At 37.3% G+C, this 22599-nt stretch overlaps 1 protein-coding gene across 1 annotated transcript in view; it reads right to left on the bottom strand.

Annotated features, from left to right (window-relative positions):
* The window catches only part of NALCN (sodium leak channel, non-selective), a 230825-nt gene extending 210880 nt beyond the window's left edge, over positions 1-19945 (bottom strand). Inside the window, exons 1-3 of the mRNA XM_032197441.1 lie at positions 19706-19945; positions 11072-11218; positions 8534-8716 (exon numbers count right to left, since the gene is read on the bottom strand). Coding sequence (XP_032053332.1) covers positions 8534-8716; positions 11072-11179 — 291 coding nt within the window. The 5' untranslated portion in view covers positions 11180-11218; positions 19706-19945. The remainder of the gene's footprint in view (positions 1-8533; positions 8717-11071; positions 11219-19705) is intronic.
* Between the last annotated feature and the right edge of the window lie 2654 nt (positions 19946-22599).

The raw sequence follows: 22599 nt of genomic DNA, 5'->3' as shown, positions 1-22599 counted from the left end.
CCAGTGATTTCACTGGTTGTATCCCTGTCTTCCAGGTTGAGCTTTTGCTCCCATTTGTGATGTGCACGTCCTGCGACTGAGCTCTCACCACCAGGCATCACAAGCCATCAGAGTGTGCTGACACGGGATGACAGGAACCTTATCTTCTGTTTTATTACCTGACCTTTGAAAATGACACAACTTCCCGATCCTCAACTCATTTGTATGCCATGGAGTATACAGCTTATCTAAAGACACAGAGAACATTAATTTTGGAATTTCCATCTTCTGTTTTCAGTCTGTAACACAGCACAGACTGACCTGACCAAGTTATTAAAAGCTGGTGAGCAAGCTGACAGTGTTTCACTATAATTCAATCAGCATTTCCATCATTTATCAGAAGGATTACATTCATTTTGTAATCTCTCCATTCTTGTTAGCTGAAGGTGGATTGCTTAATATTAGAAATACTGAAAAGAAGGTTAAAAAAGGTCCTTGCAATAAGGTATAGTACACATAAGTAATCCATAACTCAAAAACTTCTGAATGAGGATGATTATGGAAGAAACTCATTTAAGCATAAATGAGTTAATGGCATGGAGTTAAAGAAGAAGCTGGCACCCAGCTGTCTGGATATTTTCTGTAGTGCCCTTTGTCCATTAACAACAAATCTCTAAATAATGAGTTACATTAACCCCTCACTGTGAGATACCTAAAGGCTAGGTGCTACCATCCAGACTTGTTACCCTTAAGCTTCCTTTATAGTCAATGGAGAAAAACAGGTCAGATGAATTACCTTTCAGAAGAGTCTATTTTGGACACAAACAGCTAATTACTGCAGACCCTCAAATTAGCTTTGATGAGTCCTACTAAATGTGTTTCTATTTTAAGCCCTAAAACTAAGAAGTGAAAACTATTTCATGCAAGCAAAGATGATGGAAAAAAGGAAAGAGTGGGCAAGTGGCCATCAGCTGCCCCTGGAAACCATGGCAGATCCCAGCTTTGATCATGGCAACCAGAGTATTTCATTACCTTGTGGAAGTGCCTGCTCCACCTCACGCTGCCTGTACTGGAGGAGGAAAGCTGTGTGTTTGCAGAGAACCAAATATAACAGCGAGTCCACACGGCTCAGATAAGGCTCCAGCCAGCTCTGTCCATGCTTTTCTCACCTGGAGCTGACAGATAGCAACTACAGCAACCAAAGCACCCGTCAGAAAAATGATGATGAAAACGTGCTGTCCTCACAGAGCTAATGCTGCCTGGGAACATGTGACATGCTGAAAGCCATTGATTTCAGTTAAGGAGGGATCCTGGCTGTACTACTTAACAAGGGAAACAGCTCCAGCCTATCTGTGATGGAGCTGGGAGAAGATCAGGCTTTGTTTAAGCTCCTGTATGAATTTGCAGTGCTGAAAGCTAATGATGCAACTATTTCCTTCAAACTCTTGCAAGAATACTGAAGTCGGTGAATGGCATCCATTGCTACTGAAACAAAGTCTGACAAATCCAATTTGCAACTTCTTTAGTCAGTACAAAAGTTTTGCTGTGAATGTAATTGATTTAACAATAGGGAAAATGTCATGGACCATTACTTCCGACTCTCTATAATCTCCTTTGCTAGCTGGCATGTGTCACAAGTACACAGCAAAAAGAAAGACGTTTCTATTAAATTCTGTATAAGATTTCTTATTTTCAGCATGATGGTACTAAATTAGGTGACAACTACACTTTTTTAACAGACAGAAGAGAGAGAACTCTCACACCTTCTATTTCGAAGTGTTACTCTTTTAGCAGAGGGACAGAGTAAACCATGCCTGCTTGTCACAACAAGATTTCAGCGTAGATTTTGTAATACCATTGTGATTGCAATTAGAAATTGCAGTGAGTATGGGATATAGTGAAGATAATTCCACATACCCTTACAGTGTCCATGGAGTGAAACCATCTCCATTCGTCTCTTGTTCCCTAAAGGCAGAACTGTCAGCAGAGACATCTGTTCCTTGGTTTCTTTTTCTTGCCATGGACATGAATTCTTCTGCAACCTAGACAGTTTCCTCGAACCTTCTCAGACTTTGGCACATTTTCCTCTTTGGTAATTTAAAATGCCAACAGGGTAATTATGTCTAATGCAAGCAGTCTACCTGAAGTATTTTTCTCTCTCTTCATACAAAGTCTGAAAGTAAAAACTTCTAATAAAGAAAATATACCTTTAAAGTAAGGTATCCCTACCTTGCTCATTCCCATGTGATATGACTTTTGGAAGACAGTTTATTAGAAAGCAAAAGATAATTTTTGTATCACACATTAAAAGAAACACCAAGTCCTTCCATCTGAGGTTAGGGTTCCTGCTTTCTTTTCTAAGAGTAATGCTGAGCCAATACCACGTCTGTTTAATGTTTCAGACTTACCTTTCAATTCTCTATCTACAATTCCACCCCACCTCCTTTTCCAATGTGCAGATCATTTTGGAAACTTTTCCTGAACCAGTGAACAGACCTATGTAATGCACATACAGCCATATTCATAAGTGACATTTGAGCAGCATATATAATGTGAGCTTCATTTCGACAGGACTGCAAGTCTTGTCAGTGAGTTTACAAGTTCATTCACAAACTATTTTCAGCAGCTACAAACATTAGTGAATTCATGGTGCTCTCAGAATCCTGCCAATCAATCAGTAAGTTACAAAGAAGACACAAACTACGTATAATGGGGAGCACAATTCAAAACTTATTCAAGATACAGTGGGGGAGACTGATCTGCTTTCTTTTAAACAGTTTTAATATTCCTTGACACAGCTGATTTATAGCAGGGCTCTTTCTGACCAAGGAGCCTGAGACACAAAATAAATCAGAACCAAAGAACCACTGAACAATACTTACAGTCTGAGAAATAAAACTCAAAATCTATGATCAATTGAAGGAAGTGTAATTCTGAATTTAAGAGATGTGAAATTGAATTCAGTAACTTTTACTATTGCACTAAATTTATTACATTTTATACATTAATACATAGTGTGGGAATATGGTGGCAAAAAAATGCCTTTATTCGTTAGAAAACTAATTTCACTCACAGAAAAAAAAAATATATATATATTATGGTAGCGCACAATGTTTAATTTCTGGATTTTTTATACAAATCTAAATCAGTGGTTGCAGAAAATAAGATAATTTTCAGCTCATTGTAACAGTCCCAGTTTCTTGATTCCAACAGATCAGAGGTTAGTCACTTACCCCAATTTACCTAGGTCTGCAAATCTGCATAATCTGGATATTCTGGCAATCACCTTATTTTATGTGTCCTGATAAACTCCAATTAACATCGAGTAACATTTCTGATCAAATAAAATGCTACTTAGAACATAAAAAGCTGATTGCCAAAGAAGTAAATGAATTCTGTGAGAGTCTGATTGATAACAAAACCTATCACTGTTCACTGTACCATCATAAAAGACATCCCTGACTTCTGCTAAATCTCTGATAAGACAGAGTGTTACTTGGCCACCTGAGTACTAATGGAACTTTGTGTTTCAGGAGATTATGATTTAGCCTGTATTTTTTCTGAGCAGATGTACCTAAGCGTAGCTGTGGAAAACATTTCACCATGAAGACGATCTTAAATGAGAGGATCAGAACCAAAATTTAATTAAGCAATCTCTTGAAACACGTCTGAATTCTTCACTGAGCTGACCGAACGATGAGGTTGGACACCATGAGACTGGGAAACCTTCTGTCCATGACAGTGATAGCTACTGTTTTGACTCTATTGACAGCAATGATTACAAAGAGAAGTTTGATTTCATTCAATTAAAACATTCCTATTCCTAAAATTCACATTCATCTGATTTTGTTAAATTCCATGGATTCTATGCTTTAACACCCTGTCTTTGCTTGCATATCACATTTTTATGTTTTAACAAGTCAAAGAGATATCCTGGCCCTAATTTTTACTTTCAGTCACCCCTGAAGCAGAGCTGTCCTTTATATTAATGTTTCTAGATTTGAGATAAAGAAGTAATATGTATGTACTAACTGTAAAAGAACGGTATTCACAGTTTTATAAAAATGTCCCTTTTGGTTCACACAATCCGTAGCTTTTTTAATGTGTAGAATGTCTGTGATATTTACCATTAATATTTTTCATCTCTTCAATGACTTTCAAAGAAATCAGAATTTTTAAATTCTAAAATATTAGGTCTTTTTAAAACATGTTACAATTTGGTGGGCATCTGCTAACATATTTCCTTTGTTATTTCTACAAAAATATTCATGTGGGTAAGTCACATCTATTAATTCACAGAATTTACATTACTTTAAAATCTTTAAAATGTGAGATTTACACATAAAGTTTGCACAAAAAAGAATCTTTAAATGTGAAAACATGCATATCTAGGAAGACAATACTTTTTTAAAAACAATATTCAAATATTCTTGTATTTATTACAACAAATTTTCATGACTGAAATCCACCTTAAAAATTATTTGCTCATAAAACCTTAATAGGTTATGCATAAATCAAAACAGTGAGTGACCATACTTTCTTTTTAAACTATTTGAATAACTTACTTGACTAAGTAATCAACACCTATCTTCTAATGTCATCAAAATATTTAGCTGGAGGCCAGGCATTATACCTGAAAGTTATTCTCTAGTCTCTATTTCAAATCTATCTGAAATAGATTTAATAGTGTGTACACGGTATTTTCCTGAAGTTTCATATTATTTGACAGAGATTTCTAACATAGACCTTCATCCTTCAGTTTAGAACATAATTTAGAATACAAGTATCAAAGTATATTGTAAAAAAACAACAACAACAACAACAACAAAAAAAAAAAAACACAAAAACAAAAACAAACAAAAAAAACCTGTTTTGGTCTAATTCTTACAAACCATTACAAGCTGGTTTGATGTTTGTGCATATATTTTATTAATGTTGGCTGGCCGCATTATAGAAGACTATCCTAGAATTTTGTGTTTTAGAAGACCTCAGTTAGTAAGAAATTATGTCCTGTATTTCATTTTTCAGAGGTGAATTTCTACGGTAAAGACAGACATGTTATTATCATCTGTTTAAAATTATGACAAGTAGAAATAGCCTATTATCCCCCAAACTATAACATGAATATCATCTCAAGCCCTTCAGTCATTTCTTCCCAAGTATTGCCTATATACAGAATACAATCCATTAGACTGCACCTTTATGCCCATTTTAATTCTTCTAAAAGAGTCAATCTAGTGTAACACCAATTAGAAGCAAATACTGTATAATAGTGGTAATAAATATCTATATGCTCTTTTGAAAAAAAAAAAAAAAGCACCTCAGATCCTATAGCATATATTTCCTATACTATCATCTTCTGGTTTCTTTAATGTCTGTATTTCATGCCCCTTGCCTAAATGCATGTCAGTGTATATTTTCTTTGTAAGTGGTGGATATCAATATGAGCAGTGCCTTTGTAATTCAGAAAGTCCCCTGACTGAATCAATTGTCTTGTCAAACGGAACAAGCAACAACCATTACTCACAAGGTATAGGCAGCCCTAAATTTAAATAGACTTTGCTAGCACACTAAGAATTATTCAGGAGGAAACAAGAGTAATAAAAGGCACAATGTCACAGCAACATTTCAGTTTAACTTTCCTTTTGGGGTAATAAAGCACTTTGATGGATGTATCACTTTATTTTGCCACTTAGTTCACATAGGTAAAGAGAAACTTTTTACAGAGGAAAGGCTAGATTTCTCAGAAACTACTTTCTTTTTCTAAAACCCCCTGGGAATCAGAGGAAGGAAATTTAAAACTTCTCCTCAGAAGGTGTTAATTAGACATGACTTAATATTTTCAAAAATCTTCTTAGCTCAGCTATACTCACATTGTTATTAATTGAGACTTAAGTGGGTAGTACCTACCTTCTCCATAAATTAGATTTCTCTCTGGACTAAAATTTTGCATTAGTCAAGGTTCAAAAGTTTGTTAGCATTTCAAACCCAAGGGCCTTTACAGCAATCCTGATTGATGGTAAAATTCAGTAGAATCACATAGCAGTGCATGATTCTTTAACCTAAAATTACTAGAAGTGTTCAAGACCAAGTGGGAGGTGTTCAAGTCTGGTAGGAGGTGTCCCTGCCCATGGCAGAGGAGTTGGAACTAGATGATCTTTAAGGTCCCTTCCAAACCAAACCATTCTGTGATTCTATGAAAAGTATTGAGTGCACTTAAATTAGAACCACAGTTCATAAACAAATTCCCTTTTATAAAGACGTTTCATATACAAATATCTTTAACAAATGTTAATAGGCTTTTAAACAGTGCCGTATTTTACTTTGATTGCTACTATCTTTGTAAGTCCATGGATCATTACTTTCTTGGTAGAATTACAATACTAACAATAGAACCAACATTTTCCTTAGAATCAATAACCCCAAGAGCGAGTCAAATAATTCACTAAAAATGGATTATTCATTGATTAGCATTCAAAGAAACACTCGGATAGCATGTTCAAAAAGTTCTAATTTGACAGTTGAAACAAGTTAAGGCTAATCCTATTCTATTACCGTTTTATGAAGTTTACTGTACATAATACAAGCCCAAATTGTTCTCCTACAGTTAGGCTCTACTCACATTAATAGCATAGGCAGCAGGTCTGGTGAAGTCATCCTTTCCCTTTAATCAGCACTTCTAAGACCACATCCACAACTCCAGTTTTGAGCTAAGTCCAGGTTTGGGCTCCCCAGTGCAAGAAACACAGAAAGGAAATTGTGCTAGTCCAGCAGAGGACCACCAAAGAGGTTGGGGAGCTGGAGCACATGATGCAGGAGTAGAGGGTGAAAGACACTGTTCAGACTTCAAAAGAGAAGGTGAGTGGGAGACCTTGCTGCTGTCCACAGCTGCATCATCAAAATACAAAGATGGACCCAAACTCTTCTTGGAGGTACAAAATGGTAACACAAGAAGCAATACAGCAAGTTGAAACTCAGAAAATTCTGGTTAGTTATCAGGAAAAAATATTTCTTGCATGAGGATGATCAAATCTGGAGCAGACTGCCTAAAGAGCTTGTGGAAGCTCCATCCCTGGAGGAGTTTGAGATTCATGTGGACACAGCCGTGGGCAATGTCATCTAACTGGACCTGCTCTGGGCAGCAGGCTGGTCTAGATGACTTCTGGTAGCCATTGCCCATAGGTGCTTACTGTGACTGAAGCTGGTATTTCCATACACAAAGACTAAGAAATCAACTCTGTACAAAATTTACACTGCTGGCTGTCCCTTCCTCTCTCTGCTCTAGTATTCACATGCCCATTTCTTTGCAAAGCCTGTACCAGCTGTAATAATAACTCATTACTCTTGCACTGTTCAAATGCTCACAGTGGTCACTACCTCCCTATTTGTGAGCTTATGTGTCCTTGTACTCACCTGCTTAAAGGACATCTCTGGATAAGAGAGTACAGGTTGTGGCCAGAAGTACTACTTCACAACACCAGAAATACCACTTCACAAAGGATTGCTTTGGCTTTTAAACAACTTGAGAATATTCTCTTAGAATCATCTTATTTCAGTAATTTCCTAAATACTAACATTAATGTCGCTTTAACTTTGGCTATTAATATTCATTATATATGATGATATAACAGCCTAGTTTGTCAGTTATCATATATATAGTTATAAGTTTTAATATAGTTATTATAAAATGCCACCCACTAACTAAGAATGAAGTGGAACCCAAGATGTCTCTAGAGTCATCAAGACCTTTCAGTAGTGAAAGGGAAAGATAACACTGATTATCTACTCTGTGCAGTAGTTACAAAATTATATTGTTGATAAGCACCACAGATGTTTTTTTCTATATGTAAGCCAAATTCATATTTTTTCACTAAAGACTGGAAACAATCAGCAAAGTAATACTGCATAATGATGACCACTGAAAAACTCTGCAGGTTGATATTCTATTGTATCATATTTACTAATAAAAGTTAGTCCAATATCAACAGTAAACATATGACAAGAGAAATATTTGTTTACCAGTGTTCTTTATATTAAGGAAAAAAATGTGGAAAAGCAAGATAGCTTTTTCATTCAGCTCACTGTTAAAACATATTTTCTTCTTTAAACAAAGTAACCACACAACAAAACATTCAGGCTTGCGAAATTAAAATCAGTCATATATCCAAATATGCATCTCCAGACATTTACAAAAGATCCTTATTAATGTATATGCAGTTCATTTTGCTTTTCGTTTTTTTTATAATAATACAGTGAAAATGTATGTTTCTGAACATACATGAACATACATGAACACACATTCTGAACTGAATGTGAAACATTCCTTAGAAGGAAAACATTATTATGAATGTTGGTAATAAATTTAGGGGGGATTAAATAGGTAGCAAAGCTCCATCTTTCTCATCCTGTCTTTTCTGTTTATATGCCATGGCATTGCCTGCCATTAAAAACAATCATAAAAAGAAAAGTAAGAAGTTAACAAAGATCAAATGTCACTAGAACATATTCAGATCCATTTTCTTGAGCACATGTAGAATATTTTTAAAATGCTTACCTTAACTATGCCACGGATATGCATTTTTGCTATCATCTCTGCAGTATAAAGGAACATCAATAGAGTATCAAGAGCAAATGTCACATACTGGAGAGGAGGATAATGCTCGAAGGTCTTTGGAGTGTTCATACAAACAGAAATAACACTGATTATGGCACAGATTCGTAGTAATGAGTGTACCCACTGGAAAAAAAAAAAACACAACAACAACACAAGAAAACCAAGACATTGCAAGATTGTTTTAATTTTCAAAAACAGCTCAAATATTTAGCCTTCGTAACTTGTACGGGCACTTTTTGTAAACACTCTTTTGCAGTTTTCTTTTACATAATAATCCATGTATTTAAGGTCTTCATCTCAAAAATAAGCTCTCATGATTTTATGAAACAAAAAATAAATTATTCGTTAATTTGGGAGGTTGCATAATTCATAAACCAAGTTTCAAGAGCCAGGAAACTGAGAGTCAGGATACTATCCTTCCTACTTTGCAGTTTTTGCAGTCCAATTTATTTTCAAATGACAACTTGTTGTATTTTATATTTTATGCAGACAATAAGTAGAATTAGTTGATGTTATAAATTGGGGGAATATATTAAATGAAAATATCTGTGGAAAAAAAAAATTCACATTTAGATGAACTGATTTTTCATTTACTTATTTTATATTTAACTTTTTTTTTTTTTTTTTAGTTCACAATTCAAAAAATGAAGAGAGGCACGGGGATTAAAATCATCCTTCCATTTATGAAATGAATAAATATAAAAAGACTATGTCAAAGAAAGCTACTTCTTAATATCAGGATTCCCTTTTGTTCCAAAGAAGTTTTGTTGCTGTAAGAGAACAGTTCATTTCTATGACTATTTAGGTCTCAATCTCAAAACAGTCTTTATTAATAAGGCTATATTCAGTGCCAGGCACAGTGGGAGGTCTAATGAGAAGGTAGAATGTATCAGTACCTGGGTTTAGCATTGGATTTTTTTCTCTTTTATATCAAAACACCACTGAAACATCTTTAAAGCCAGACAAGTGTAATGAATCAGAGCTGATAAGGTCATGTCTATTGTAAAAAAAAAAAAAAAAAAAATTCAGCAAGCAAAAAAAAATAAAATTCATCAAACAAAAGAAAATTATACACTCATTTACACCAACTCGAACATTTCAATATGAAGAAGCCGTAAGAAAACCCACCTGTTTTAACACTCACCATATGCTCACCTAAATGTAATGAAATTTGACCTAAACTGAATAGCTCTACTGTTTCTCAGCCCAAATTAATAATTTGGAAGTGGAAGGCATGTGATGTATTGTTTCTTATGTCCCTTTTATACCCGCCTTGTTTCAAACCTTGTTTAAACTGAAAAGAAATAACATCAGTAGTAAAGTGTGGCTTATAGATAAATGTGTTGTCTGCCATAGTTAAATGTTAATATTATACTTGCTAAGCAATATGCAACTATTATACCAGCATGACAAGAAAAAAAATGATTCCATCCAAAAGCTGAATGCTGTGCACTGAGAAACATATGTAAATAACTCAGCGTATCTTTCTGCAATGACATTTTGAGCTAATTACAACATTCAATAGGAACATTCTATTTTAAATTATTTAGCATGAATAATTAATTCATGGGTGTTGTCTTGTAAATGATTTAGGTGTTAAAACTCAGAAGTGAATCTTAGAGATCTGGGATTCATACTGCAAATGAGATGATAGTTGAATTAAACGAATGCCATGCCAATAACATGTATTAATTTATTTCAGAATATTTGACTTTTTGCTTTCACAAAGTAAAGAATTCTGCTCTCCTTTGAGAGAAGAACAAAAATGCCTTCTCTACAAAACCATGAATCATTCAAAACACAGGAATCCCGGATGCTCACTGACAGCTGAATATGTGATTTAATCATAACAACCATCTTTACGTGGTAAAGGTATCTTCTTAATACAGCACATTCTGTTAATAACTCTGTTCCCAATGAAACAATCTCCAGTTTCAAGTTGACAGACACTTCTTCACCTATCTATTGCTTTAAGGCACATTGTAGGTGAAATGATACTAGAAAAATATGAGCTGAACTTGAAACTAAACAACCAAAATACACTTTTATGTTCATAAGGGATGTAAAAAGGGAGATTTGAAAGTAAAAACTTTCAAGTCAAAATGAAACTGCTGGCCAGTGCTTTAGCAATGAAGTGCTCTTTTTGACATTCTCTTCAAAAGTTCACTTTACAAACTTCTAATTTCAATAAACGTTAGGAAACAGATACATTGAAAGGATAGCTACTTAATAAAAAAGCAGTCAGTAGATGAATGTTGAAAAACACTGCTTGATCATCCCCATCACTTTGTAACAACCAAAAACCACCTTTGTATTTAGTTTTGGACTTTTTGTTAGAAATGAACTGGTAGATCAGCAACTACAGCTTGGTATTTGTCTCTGACAAACACCTATTTCATAACCATTCTTAGAAGTCATATTTCAACATCAGAAATTACATTTAACTTACAATTAGCGACTACAGGAAGAGATACGTACTGGTTTGTTAATCCACAGAATATCTGCATTGTCTGACAAAGATTCATCAGGACCAAAATCTGTAACTGGTTGGGCTTCCACCCTTGAACTCTGTTTTCTCTTTAGCATCCTGAAGTTAACTTTTGTTATCTATGATCATGAAACCACCTTGGGAGAAAAAAAAAAAAAAAAGAGAAAAGATATTAATTCACTGAAACCATTTTATAATGCCCTTTTGAACAGCTTTATAAATAACCTAAAGCATTCAGGGTTTATGGCAAAGGGACTTGGTATTTATTAACAGGATCTTCATTTTATTAAAAAGCCTTGCCTATATAAATCACTGACATGACTCTCAGTTTACAACAATTTACATAAAGGTATACAACCCAATTACTACAATTTAGCAGCACTGGCAGAAAATTTTGACCAATATGCGAAGGCAGCTATTGCTGTGAACTTAAACTGAAAGAAATCATTGGATGGATTTCCTGAAGCCATTTAATTTAATGGTGACATTTCAATTTATTATATTAGGCTAATATAAAGCCCAATAAGCCAAAGGCAAACAGGCAATGCCAAGTAGCCAACAGATTTTATTGTTCTTTACTGAAATTGGAAGTCTTTTTCCTACTTACTTCTACTATTAACATTCATTTTTTCTAATACCTTTCTTTAATGTCAGTAATTATCTATCCAACGGTGGGACAGTTGGTTTTCTCTGGGGCTTTTGTTGGCACATGGGAGCACAAAGGAAAATGTGCTGTTTCCCCAAGATTAGGTTGAGTTTCAACATTGCTGGCACAGAGGCTGAGCCTTCTGCACACCTCAGTACTCAAAGCAGCAACCACCAGATGCACTACGAGAGCTAAGGTGAGCTAAATATTAGCATCAACTTTCCCCCAAACACAGGGCAAGAGTCTCAGAATCAAAATAAATGCAAAGAGATGAATATGCGCAGGGAGTAACAGCACAGCAGGGAGCACTGGACTTGCACAAGAACTGTCTTTCATGAAATGCAGTCTCTTAGGGATGCTTTTTTTTCAGGAAGGTGAGGGGGAAGGAGAAAGCAGGATCTTGGGCCTTGTCATGAATCTTTACCCTGGACCAAGTCTGGTTCATAGGTGATACTATATTTCCAAAAAGTTTGTCAAAACTAGTACAAAATACTTGAAAGCTACAAGTTGACCATCAGGTATCTCAAGGCATGGTGATGACTGCAGCATGAGTGACAGAAAGACTGTCCTTGGAAGAAGCAGGAGGTTCAAGAGTATGGAAGTGCCCAGGTGCTTTGTCTCAACTGGCCTTTCCACCACACCAGCCACTGCTTCAAGTCCACTCTGCACCTATTCATCCCTGGCTGTCTTTTCTTTAAGCTATCATGACAAACAACCTATTCATGCTATTCCAACTCCCTCAGAGTCTACTGCCACTCTATTTTCCCTCTTTCAGATTCAAGAGGTCAGCTCCTATCTCAGTAATTCCCTTGCTCTATTTTCAGAAGAGTGCTTTCTCCCATGGTGTCTCTCCATACGTAAAGGCCTCCTTTCAAGCTTCTGTGACGTTTTTGGATTTTCCTCTTTCATATCTGTCAGTAAATTAAAACTCCTGAGCATGATGTTTGTGTCATCATCATGACTTGAATGCACGCACCTTTCTCCTATCTGCTGCCTAATATTTAAAAGCCAAGTCTGGACCATTGGTCTGAGTCTGGACAGACCCAAAAGCAATAGGGTTGAGGTCCTACACTGACAATCCCAGCTGAAGGAGCTGAAGTTACACAGTATTTTATTTTTTTTAAAGAAACACAAATGATATAAAGGCACAAAATAAGGGGCAACTTCTGACACCTTTATTTGTGTTGGACAGTGAATCACAGCACCAAGTGGAAGTGGAACTGATAAGGTAACACTAAATATATGCAAATATTGTAAAATGAACATTATAGATTAATATTCTAACAAATGGGGGGTTGCAAACATACCCATACAAGCCATATGCCCCTTCAACTCATGCTTGAGCTCCATGCTCCCACTTCCTTCCCATAAATGATTTCATCACTCAGTTCTCTTGATCAGTTTTTACTGCTTTCTCCTATTTATTTCCAAGCCTAATGTACCGACCCATTTTCTCTATTTGGACCAAATCATAACTAGAAACTCTCAAAGCCTTGGAGCTGTTGGTATTTTTTTGAGGTCACGAAGATTTAAAATGGCTACATTTAGTAAAGTGGTAAGTTTACTGCAATTTCTTGGGAGCTGCATTTTTTGAGACCTTGGAAAACAAAATCTAAAATGTTTCCTGCACATATGTTCGTTTGTAAACTGTTACTCAAAAGCTATTCAATCAATAAAATATTAATTTTATGCTTCCATTTTCTGCATTTCCTAATAAACTCTTAAGAAAATACACAAAAATAAATAGAGGTTGAATAAGGTAAGTACAAACAATAAGAGAATTATGAAAAAAGTCTCAGAAGTCTCAGGATATGAAACACAGACAAGCCACTACTGTTTGTTGTTGTTGTTTTTTGTTTGTTTCTTTCTTTGTTTTTGGTTTAAGATGACACTTTAACAAGCTTTTGGGGTAGAGAGTAGACAATTACCAAATAATTGCTTATTTATACATCTGATAGGTGGGAAGGTGAGCCATATCCTTCCAATGAAATTCACATCTACCCTTCTATCCAGTGACACCAACTTTTTTATTTTTGGAATTGATATGGACACATGAACTTTAGCTGTTAATAATGGATTCAGTTCACATTCCTAAGTGTTGCAACTAAAGAGATCAGAATTCTTCCTTTTATGCAGTAGCCTTGAATGAATTGCCATACATATAAATCTAACAGAAGAGAATAAACATTTATGGAATACAAGAACCACCTTGTTTATTTCTCTACTTGAAATGCACAGAAATGCCCATGAAACAAACAGACAAACACACCACAATAAAGACCACAAGTCAAGAATCTTCTGAAAATGGTCTTTAGCAAGATTATTATTCAAAAGTATAATAAGGTTGCTCTGAAGCTTTTATGCATTTTGTTGTTGTTGTTGTTGTTGTTGTTCACACTGCTTACATTTTTCCAGGGAACCCACAGCTTTACATGTGTCTGTTACAGCAGAACACAAGGCCTGGTGCTTTGCACTCTGGTCCATATACTTGAAGAAGTTTAACGTGTGGCCTACAACCCCTTTTGCACCTTTTTTTTAAGAGGGAACTAGCTGAAAGACGAACGGGAGGAAGGGAGCTGTGCAGGCACTCCTTGCAGCATGTGACGTGCAGCGAGCACCACACCAAGCTGTGCTAATGGGGAGGCTGCAGTCCTCCCTAACCCTGACTATAAATCCACCCCTGCAGTTCCCACATTGATTCCGACATACATCGTTAGGTCTTTCTTTGATCACAACCTGTTATTAACATGAAAGGCTTAATGCATTCCCTAGGATATATTTCTAGCTCCGGAGTTTTTAAGAAATACTGGGTGCGGGACAAAGACAGGTTTTGAGACAAGAAAATACCATGGAGTTTTAAGGGCTACACCCACATCACTTTTCTTTGGAGCATTTTCTTTACAATAGCAATGAAAATCTATAGCACAGGTGTCAACCTACTCAGGCAGGAAAGTAGCCTCTTTGCTTTTAAAACTCTCCCCTATTTTAAGATGTAAAAAAAAATAATAAAAAAATACAGGAAGAAAACAGAATATGAATCATGCACTGTGCCCCTTCTGATCCATTTTTTGGTCAGCCTGCTCTCCCTCTCTTCCTCTGAACTTCAACATGTTCAACAACTACTACACTATCTCAGAACTAAACTTTTAGACAATAAACTAGATCACTACAATATCAGCATCACAATACATTTTCAGCTTATGGTTAAATGTGAGTATTGTTCAAGCACAATAACTGGTAAACTCAAGTCCCACTGTGCACTTAAGGGAAAGAAAAAGTCTGAAGAAAGTCTAATCCCAGTTTGTGAGATCTAGAATAGACACACTAGCCATTACGACACTTCTGCTAATGGAAGTTTGCACTTCCTACAAAAATCAAAAGACAAATTAAAAAAAAAAAAAAAAAAGTAGCTGATCCTACACAACATCAAAACCTGAGAAATCTGTGTGTTGTCTGTAAAAAAAAAAAAAAGAAAAAAAGAAAAAAGAAATTCACTGCATACAGCATATTCTGCTCAAGCATTCTCTATTACAAACTCAAGAAAATGTGCTTATAAATTCTGGTAGATTAAGAAAGCAGTAGAAAAATGACTTTACCAAAAAAAAAAAAATAAAGAGAAAAATAAAGTAGATATACCCATCTAAGTTTTATGGAGAGAGTTCAAAAATTAGACAAATCCTTTGCATCAGCTATGTCTGGTTTCCAACATATTTCTGTCTCAGTCTGTTGACTTTGTCACCTGAGATTGTGTGAGCACTGACTGAAGGTCCTCCCATGGCTGGCCACCTACAAGAACTCCCTTCAATGCAAATTCTCTCTTGTCTGAAAATGTCAGCTCCAATTCCAACTCTTCCCAGAGCTGGGACACACGAAGCGACTCCTAAAATTGTTAGAAAATTATTAGCTTTGAACTTTTTACTGTCTATAAAATCTAAAGCCTGCCAAATATATAATGAGTGGCAGAGGGAGGGCATTGACACACATTCAAATAGCATGATGATGTTAAGGAAGAAATTGCTCTTCACTGTACTACAGTTATAGGAAAAATATAAATTCTCCTTCTTTTATCTCAATAGCCTTTTTCCTTTCCCTCTTAGCAAACTGTCCCTGTTGCTGTACCAACTTTTACTTCCATCCCTCCTTTTTGGTGTATTTACATGTGCAAGGTATTTCAGGATTTGCTTTCATGTACCAGAACATTTGAAGTGAGCAAATTATAGACATGATAGTACAGATATATTTAAGTTTATAAGGGTAAAGACAGGATTCCAATTGATACAATCACATGGCACATACCACTATGGATGTTATTAACTCATAACTAGTTTCAAAGAAAAGCTTATGTCAATAATTTTTCTCTTCATGTTGTATTGTTATTTCATCTGATAAAATGCCCTAAAAGATCTCCCTTACTAATTTAAATACAACTTACACCTAATAGCTGATCAAACTTCAGTACTTATTAAAAACAAACAGCATTTTTCACAAAGAAGGTCTACTGAAAGAAATACCCTAGTAAGTAGTTGCATTCACAATTTCAAATCATCTGGATACAAGTAGGAAAGAACAGCTGGTGACAGCTTGTTTATACTAACAGGACCCCTGGCCAAAAAGATCATACTGGGGTTCAACAGCCAGGGAAAGCTTAATGTTTGCTGATGGCCACCAGTGTTCAGAGCATCTAGTGTGAAAACAGACAGGTGTCCAGGCTTTAGTTCTTTGCTCCCAACATGTCTCGTATTATTTGCAGCTAAGGACAGTGTCACACCATATTTACTTCTTATGAAGTTCTTCCTCTCAGACCTAGTGAAAATGATTCAGGCCTAATCATCAGGCAGAATCAAGTATCAAATTGCATGTAAAGGCAGAGCTCTCATGAACAAGATATACAGACTACCACTACTACCACACAATGTCATGGGACAAATCCGTTTAAGCCTTTCCACAACCACAAGACACAAGTTTGAAGAACCTATGCATGCTCACAGTATTGTGATAAAGACAGATAATGAACTTCATATCTTTATACAAAGTTTGGTGTTTTAACATTTTTCAATTAAGAAATTGCATTAAAAACAAACAAATAGGGAGGCCACCTACCTATCACTTGCTACATTATGACTAATCTACTGCAATGTTGTCTATATGAAAATCCTTAAAAGCTGACGAAGAAATGCATCAATGAGCTTAGTAAGAACCATGCTAGAAAAACTACAAGAACAATATTCTGGGATTAGCTTTTGTGGTCTACTCATCGCGAAGTGGCAACTGTAGCCCCCAGTGAAAGCAAGAGAAGACCAATCTTCAAGAGGATTCAGTGAGCAACCCACCCTTTTTAAAAGATCCCACATTCTTTAACCTCCCATGAATGCTTCAGGAGATACAGTTTGCAGGATTTTAAAGCAAGGGTTGAGGGCACCCTTCCCAGAAAGACGAAAGGGTGGAAAGGAGCATCTCTGTAGGCAGATGCCTGCTTAAGTGATTATTTTAATGTTGCTGGGATTTTGTTGTACTACTAATTACACACTACAGTGCCTAGAACCTTGTATACACATTTTTTTCAGAGTTTAAATTGATACATTAAAAAATAAAATAAACAGTGATTATTTACTTTTAGCCTTGTTACAATTTTACTAAAGTAATTATTTAAAAAAATTGAATATTCTAGATGATTTTCCTTTTCCAAATTCTTCTGTTTATATATACTACTTTAAGAATTTCCAGAGAAACTGTTAATACCCATGTATTTTAAGCTGGAAATCCTTAAAACACAATCAGGACTCTTCCTTCTCATCTTCTTTTCTTAAAAAAAAAAAAAAAAAAAAAAAAAAAAAAGTTGGCCTGTGATACAGACTCTCATTGTTGCAGGACAGTTCCCACAAGTTGCAGCCACAACCTTTGGTATTGTACTGCTATCTCCATAAACACAACACTGAATGTAATGGCCAAGAACAAAAGGCCAAACTTTGGGAAAGTTTTTTGGGAAAAATTATACTGGAAAACTGAGAACATAGAATCACAGACTGACTCAGAAGGTCTTTAGTTCAATCTCCTGCCCAAGGGTGCTTGAGTCAGATGTCAGACAAGCCTACAGTTTACTCAGGTTACTCCAGTCTGGTCCTGAAAACCACCAAGAACGGAGATTGTACAATTTCTCTGGGCATCTTGTTCCACTGCCTGAGTATTCTCACAGTAGGGAAAAATATCAGGGATGAAAGACGAAAAGATCATAGAAAATAAAGGAAAACAAAAAGAAACTAGTAGTAACAATGTAATTTGCAAGCATCGTCTAGAGGTAGTATCATCAAAAATAAGACATTTACTAGTACTTAACCTGATACATGGAACTTCAAATGGAGGTTCAAATAAAACGAAGAACAGAAAAAGACTGAAAAGGAATTAAAATGTGATTTGACATATAACTGGCATATTTGGCTGATTTTGCTTTTTACTTCAAAAAAAGATTTCATGCTCAAAATCTACAGGAAAACCAAGTAATTCTCCAGCCATGGAAGTACTGAATTAGTAACACAGTAAAAATAAGTTTATTTCATGAATGTGAACACTTCTCTTTTTCTCATAAACATGGATAAAATTTTGTTTTCAACAGCCTGAATACCATGAGGGGAGGAAAACCCCAAAGCCCGGAATCCAATAATAGTTCTAGCTCATCATGACACTTCTTAAGAAGAGATTCTTATCCTGGAAAATCAGTGACTTTGCACCTCTTCCAGAATTTGGTCCAGTAGCCCATTATTACCGCCTGTAACACAGCTTGATACTACTTTCTCGTGGAGAAAGTTTCAGGCTCGAGATCTACGTGGCTCATGATCTGGGTCTGGATGAATGCCACATGGTGTCTATGGTAACAGCAATGCCCAAAAGGTGGAAGTCAAAGCAGAGTTTGTATGTTAGAAGGTTGTATATCCAGGAAACGTATATCAAATGGGAACAATCTGTTGTGGACCACATTTCAGATTAACAAAAAAAAGACACGCCAAACAAAAAGACTATGGATCTACATTACTACATAACAAATGACATGGTAATTGTTATGGCTTTAATATTTCATTTCAGAACACAGCACCCAGCTAAAACAGTTAAGGAAATGATTCCCCTAGCTGTTCCTAAATGTTCCCAGAGGTATACTCATGAAGTTGCAGAAAGCCGGAGTCTTCTAGCAGCCTGAGAGATCAGCTCAAAGTGGTATTTGTTTTTTCCCTCCATTGAAGTTTCTTGTGATTTATACAGTAAAAATTAGTCCATTTTTAATAGGTATTCTTTTTTTTTTTTGGTCACATAGGGGGCAGGTGGGATGAGGCTGCTGTAGAAGGAAATGAAAAGAGGGACAATGCAATGAACCAGGAAATTGAAGATGTGAAAGACAAAAGACTCAAACAGCATACACTTTGTATTTTCTCACTGTGAATATTTCCTATATATCAGTGACTCTGAACGCAAGGATGGGTAACTGAAGAAACCTCAGCTAACTTAAAAGCCACGCTCGTAGCTAAAGGCCACCAGAAAGCTCAGCTCTTCCTACAAACGCGCCTTTGACGTCAGGAGCACTCGAACAAAAAGACGTAGACAAAAATAATTAAAATAATAATAATAATAAGCAGGTCTCCATTCACATAACTACCCGAGGCCCTTGAAACTGCGCGTTAACCCCGGGGAGATTCCCTCGGGGTCAGCATCTCCCCCCGAAAACCACCCGCGGGGGGTCCCGGCCATCCTCCCGGCGTCCCCCCCAGCTCCCCCCGGATGGAGCCGCTCCGGGCACCGATCCCGGGCTCGTTTTGCCCAGGCCGAGGGCCGCTCCCCCGGCCCCGAGCCCGCCGCGGCCCCCGGGGCTCGGTGCCGGGGCCCTGTCGCCGCGGTCTTCCCGGGGTGCTCGGGGGAGGGGGGCCGGGGAGGGAGCGGGGAGGAGCCGGGGACCCCCGTACCGAGCCGGCCGCGCCCGCCGCCTCCCACCTACCGCCAGCATCCGCCTTCATGGCGCGGTCGGGAGGGGCCGGCCCCGGCCCCGGGGTGTCGCGGGGAGCGGAGGGGCCCCGGCGGCGGCCGCCCTCGGTCTCTCGGCAACAGCGGCGGCGGGTGGGGCGGCAAAAAAAAGGGATGGGAAGGGAAGGGAAGGGGGGGAATCGCCGCCGAGATCCAGGCGGGTGCCTCACATCGGCAGGTGCCGAGGGGAGAGGCGGCCGAGGCGGCCGGCGGTGTCCTCACGCAGAGCGAAGGCGCAGCCTGGAAGAGGGATGCAGCCCGCTGCCTCTCGGCCCCTCGCAGCTGTTCTGGCGTGGGGGGCTGGCTTTGTTCACCGAGCCCCGAGACGAATAACGGGTGAAGGAAGTACGAAGGAGGCCAGGATGCTTCCTAGGGGCTCAAACTAAGCAGTAGCTGGGCAAGAAGCAGCAGGAGAAAGCAGCACTATGGCATCCAAGTGTGTCTGTGCAGCAGCTCTGTGGGGCTTGGGATGTTGGCTTTGTGTTTCTTTTGCTTCTGTTTGTTTGCTTGGCATGGTCATCAAGTACTATGGCAGTTGTTTATTTTGGTAAGGAACCTTATGTGTCCATCTCAGAGCTCTCCTAGTAGGTGCGCACTTCTTTGTGACCACACAGTTTACAGCAATGGTCACATCAACTAGGTGGTCTTCTTCCTTGTCAGGTTACTGAAGATCCAAATAAAAGCTGGGTTTTGAGCTCCACAGTAAAATAAATTCACAAAGTAGCATCATCCATAAAGTAGCAAAGGGATACCTTAAATAAGTTCATAAGTACTTGGGAAACTGCCTCTATGTGTGAAGTCACCATGTTCCAATCTGTATTTTTATCTTCTTGGGCCAAAAAAAAAAAGCCTAAATTTCAGTATATTATTGTTTCGTTTTTACATGATTGTAGTTGGTGTGATATTAGACAAACTCATAGCTTCCTGGGGCCTGTAAAATTAGTGAAGGCAAAGAGGTAATCCTGCAAATACAGTTGTTGTGAAGATAGTATTAAAGACATGGAATAGTATTTTAAAAACAAAACCCCTAGCAAAATAACACAGAAAACAGAAGGAAAACATATGGCATAAATTGCATTAAGTCCCGTTAGATTATATCTATTTGATGTTTACAACAAAAAACTAATAAGCCAGTTAGGGAGCTGGCCTCAGGATTATGGATGCAGCCCTGCTGGTGCTTATGTCCCGCATTAACAACATTAGCAATTCCAGTAAATTTAAGCACCTAATTTTAGTGTTCACAGAACTAGTGTCTTTAATAGCAAGCAGCCAGCTGATAACTAATAAAATAAAATAAATAAAAAAAAGCAGATCAATTTAGGAATAAATGTGTTTACAAATAATACTCTTCATATTTTGTCTCTTCCTCTATTATAGTTTATTAGTTGGAATAAGTTGCTAGGCAGCATTATGCTGGTGGTGAAAGCATCTTGTGAATGAAAAGTGACATTTTCAAAAAGTGAAGCATAGCAGCTATATCTAAAGAAAAGAAATCAGCATTTGCTAGCAGATGTGATTTTGTGCCGGAGCTTTTCTATGGACATACTGGCCTAGGAAAAATAATACGTGATAGAACAATTCAGGTTGGAAGGGACCCTGGGAAGCCACCTTGTCTGGCCAATCTGCTGAAAACAACTCAGCTATTAGATCACACCAGGGTTTTATCCAGTTGGGCCTTGAAAACCTCCCAAGACCGAGACTGCACAACCTTTATGGGCAAACTGTTCCAGTGCTTGACTGTCCTCATTGAGAAGAATTAATTTTCTTAACATCCAGTTGGACCCTCTTGTCTGCTGTCTTTCCTCCTCCCCTCATACATCTCAAAGAACCCAACTCCATCCTCATGATACCATCCTTGTAGGCCCTGGCAGGCCGCTCTGAGGTATCCCCAAGGCCGTCCTTTCTCCAGGCTGAACAAACACTGCTCCTTCAGACATGGGGCAAGTGCTCCAGTACAAGCCCTCTTGGTGGCATGTAACTCACATTACCCCAGTGTATTAACATCTGGACTCAGAATTGGATGCAGTATTTTACATGCAGTTTAATGAGTGCCAACTAAAAGGGGATGTTTCCTGACATATAGTTTGTAGTACAGAATACAAATTTCCATACTTATTTCACACTTTAACCTGGGATCAGATTTGGTAACACAGCATTAAAGTTTGCCCTCCTTATCCATACGAAGCTTCTGTGAACTGCAGGCTGTTAACAGAGACCAATGCTTTCAGCAGAAGTTTGGTTTCTCTGGGTCATCTGTCTATAAGCATGACTTGCATCAGGTGGTGCTGCTGCTGGAAAAAGGGTTTAGTTCTTGATACCTTGACATGCTTGCTATGCATGAGGAAAAAATAGTAATATCTTTAATTTGAAGATTTGTGGAGGAAATGAAGGTCTACTGTTAGCTTGAAAAAGCCCTTTTTTGATTTGGTAATTCACCACAAATTTACCTTCATGACTGCCACAGAAAAAGCAATTATGAACATTTAAAAATTAAGTTACACATATTACTGTATGAGTATAAAGTGGAAAATGTAAATATTTATAAAGTTGCTGATCGAATTTTGCCATTTAAAATCCATGCTAACATTTAATATTTGGGGCTACAGCGTGGTTTTATTTTGATTTAGAAAGTTCTCATTGACTTAAAGGGCAAGCTAAAAATGTACATATAAGGACTGAATTTGAGGGTTAAGTAGAAGATATAACTTTACTGTAATGTGAAATACATCAAAAGGAAAGATATATCTTAGTAAGTATTTACTTTTATTCTCTCTAAATCTAGAATAGAAAAAGGAATTTTCTTATTCCTTCCTCAAACTTCAACACAGTTGAATCTGGCCATGAGGAAACTTCCATTTAAAATGGAAT

This window comes from Aythya fuligula, chromosome 1 (genome assembly GCF_009819795.1).
Source record: "Aythya fuligula isolate bAytFul2 chromosome 1, bAytFul2.pri, whole genome shotgun sequence".
NCBI classification, from domain to species: Eukaryota; Metazoa; Chordata; class Aves; order Anseriformes; family Anatidae; genus Aythya; species Aythya fuligula.
Note: the sequence above shows the minus strand (reverse complement) of the source record. Positions and strands in the feature narration are given on the sequence as shown.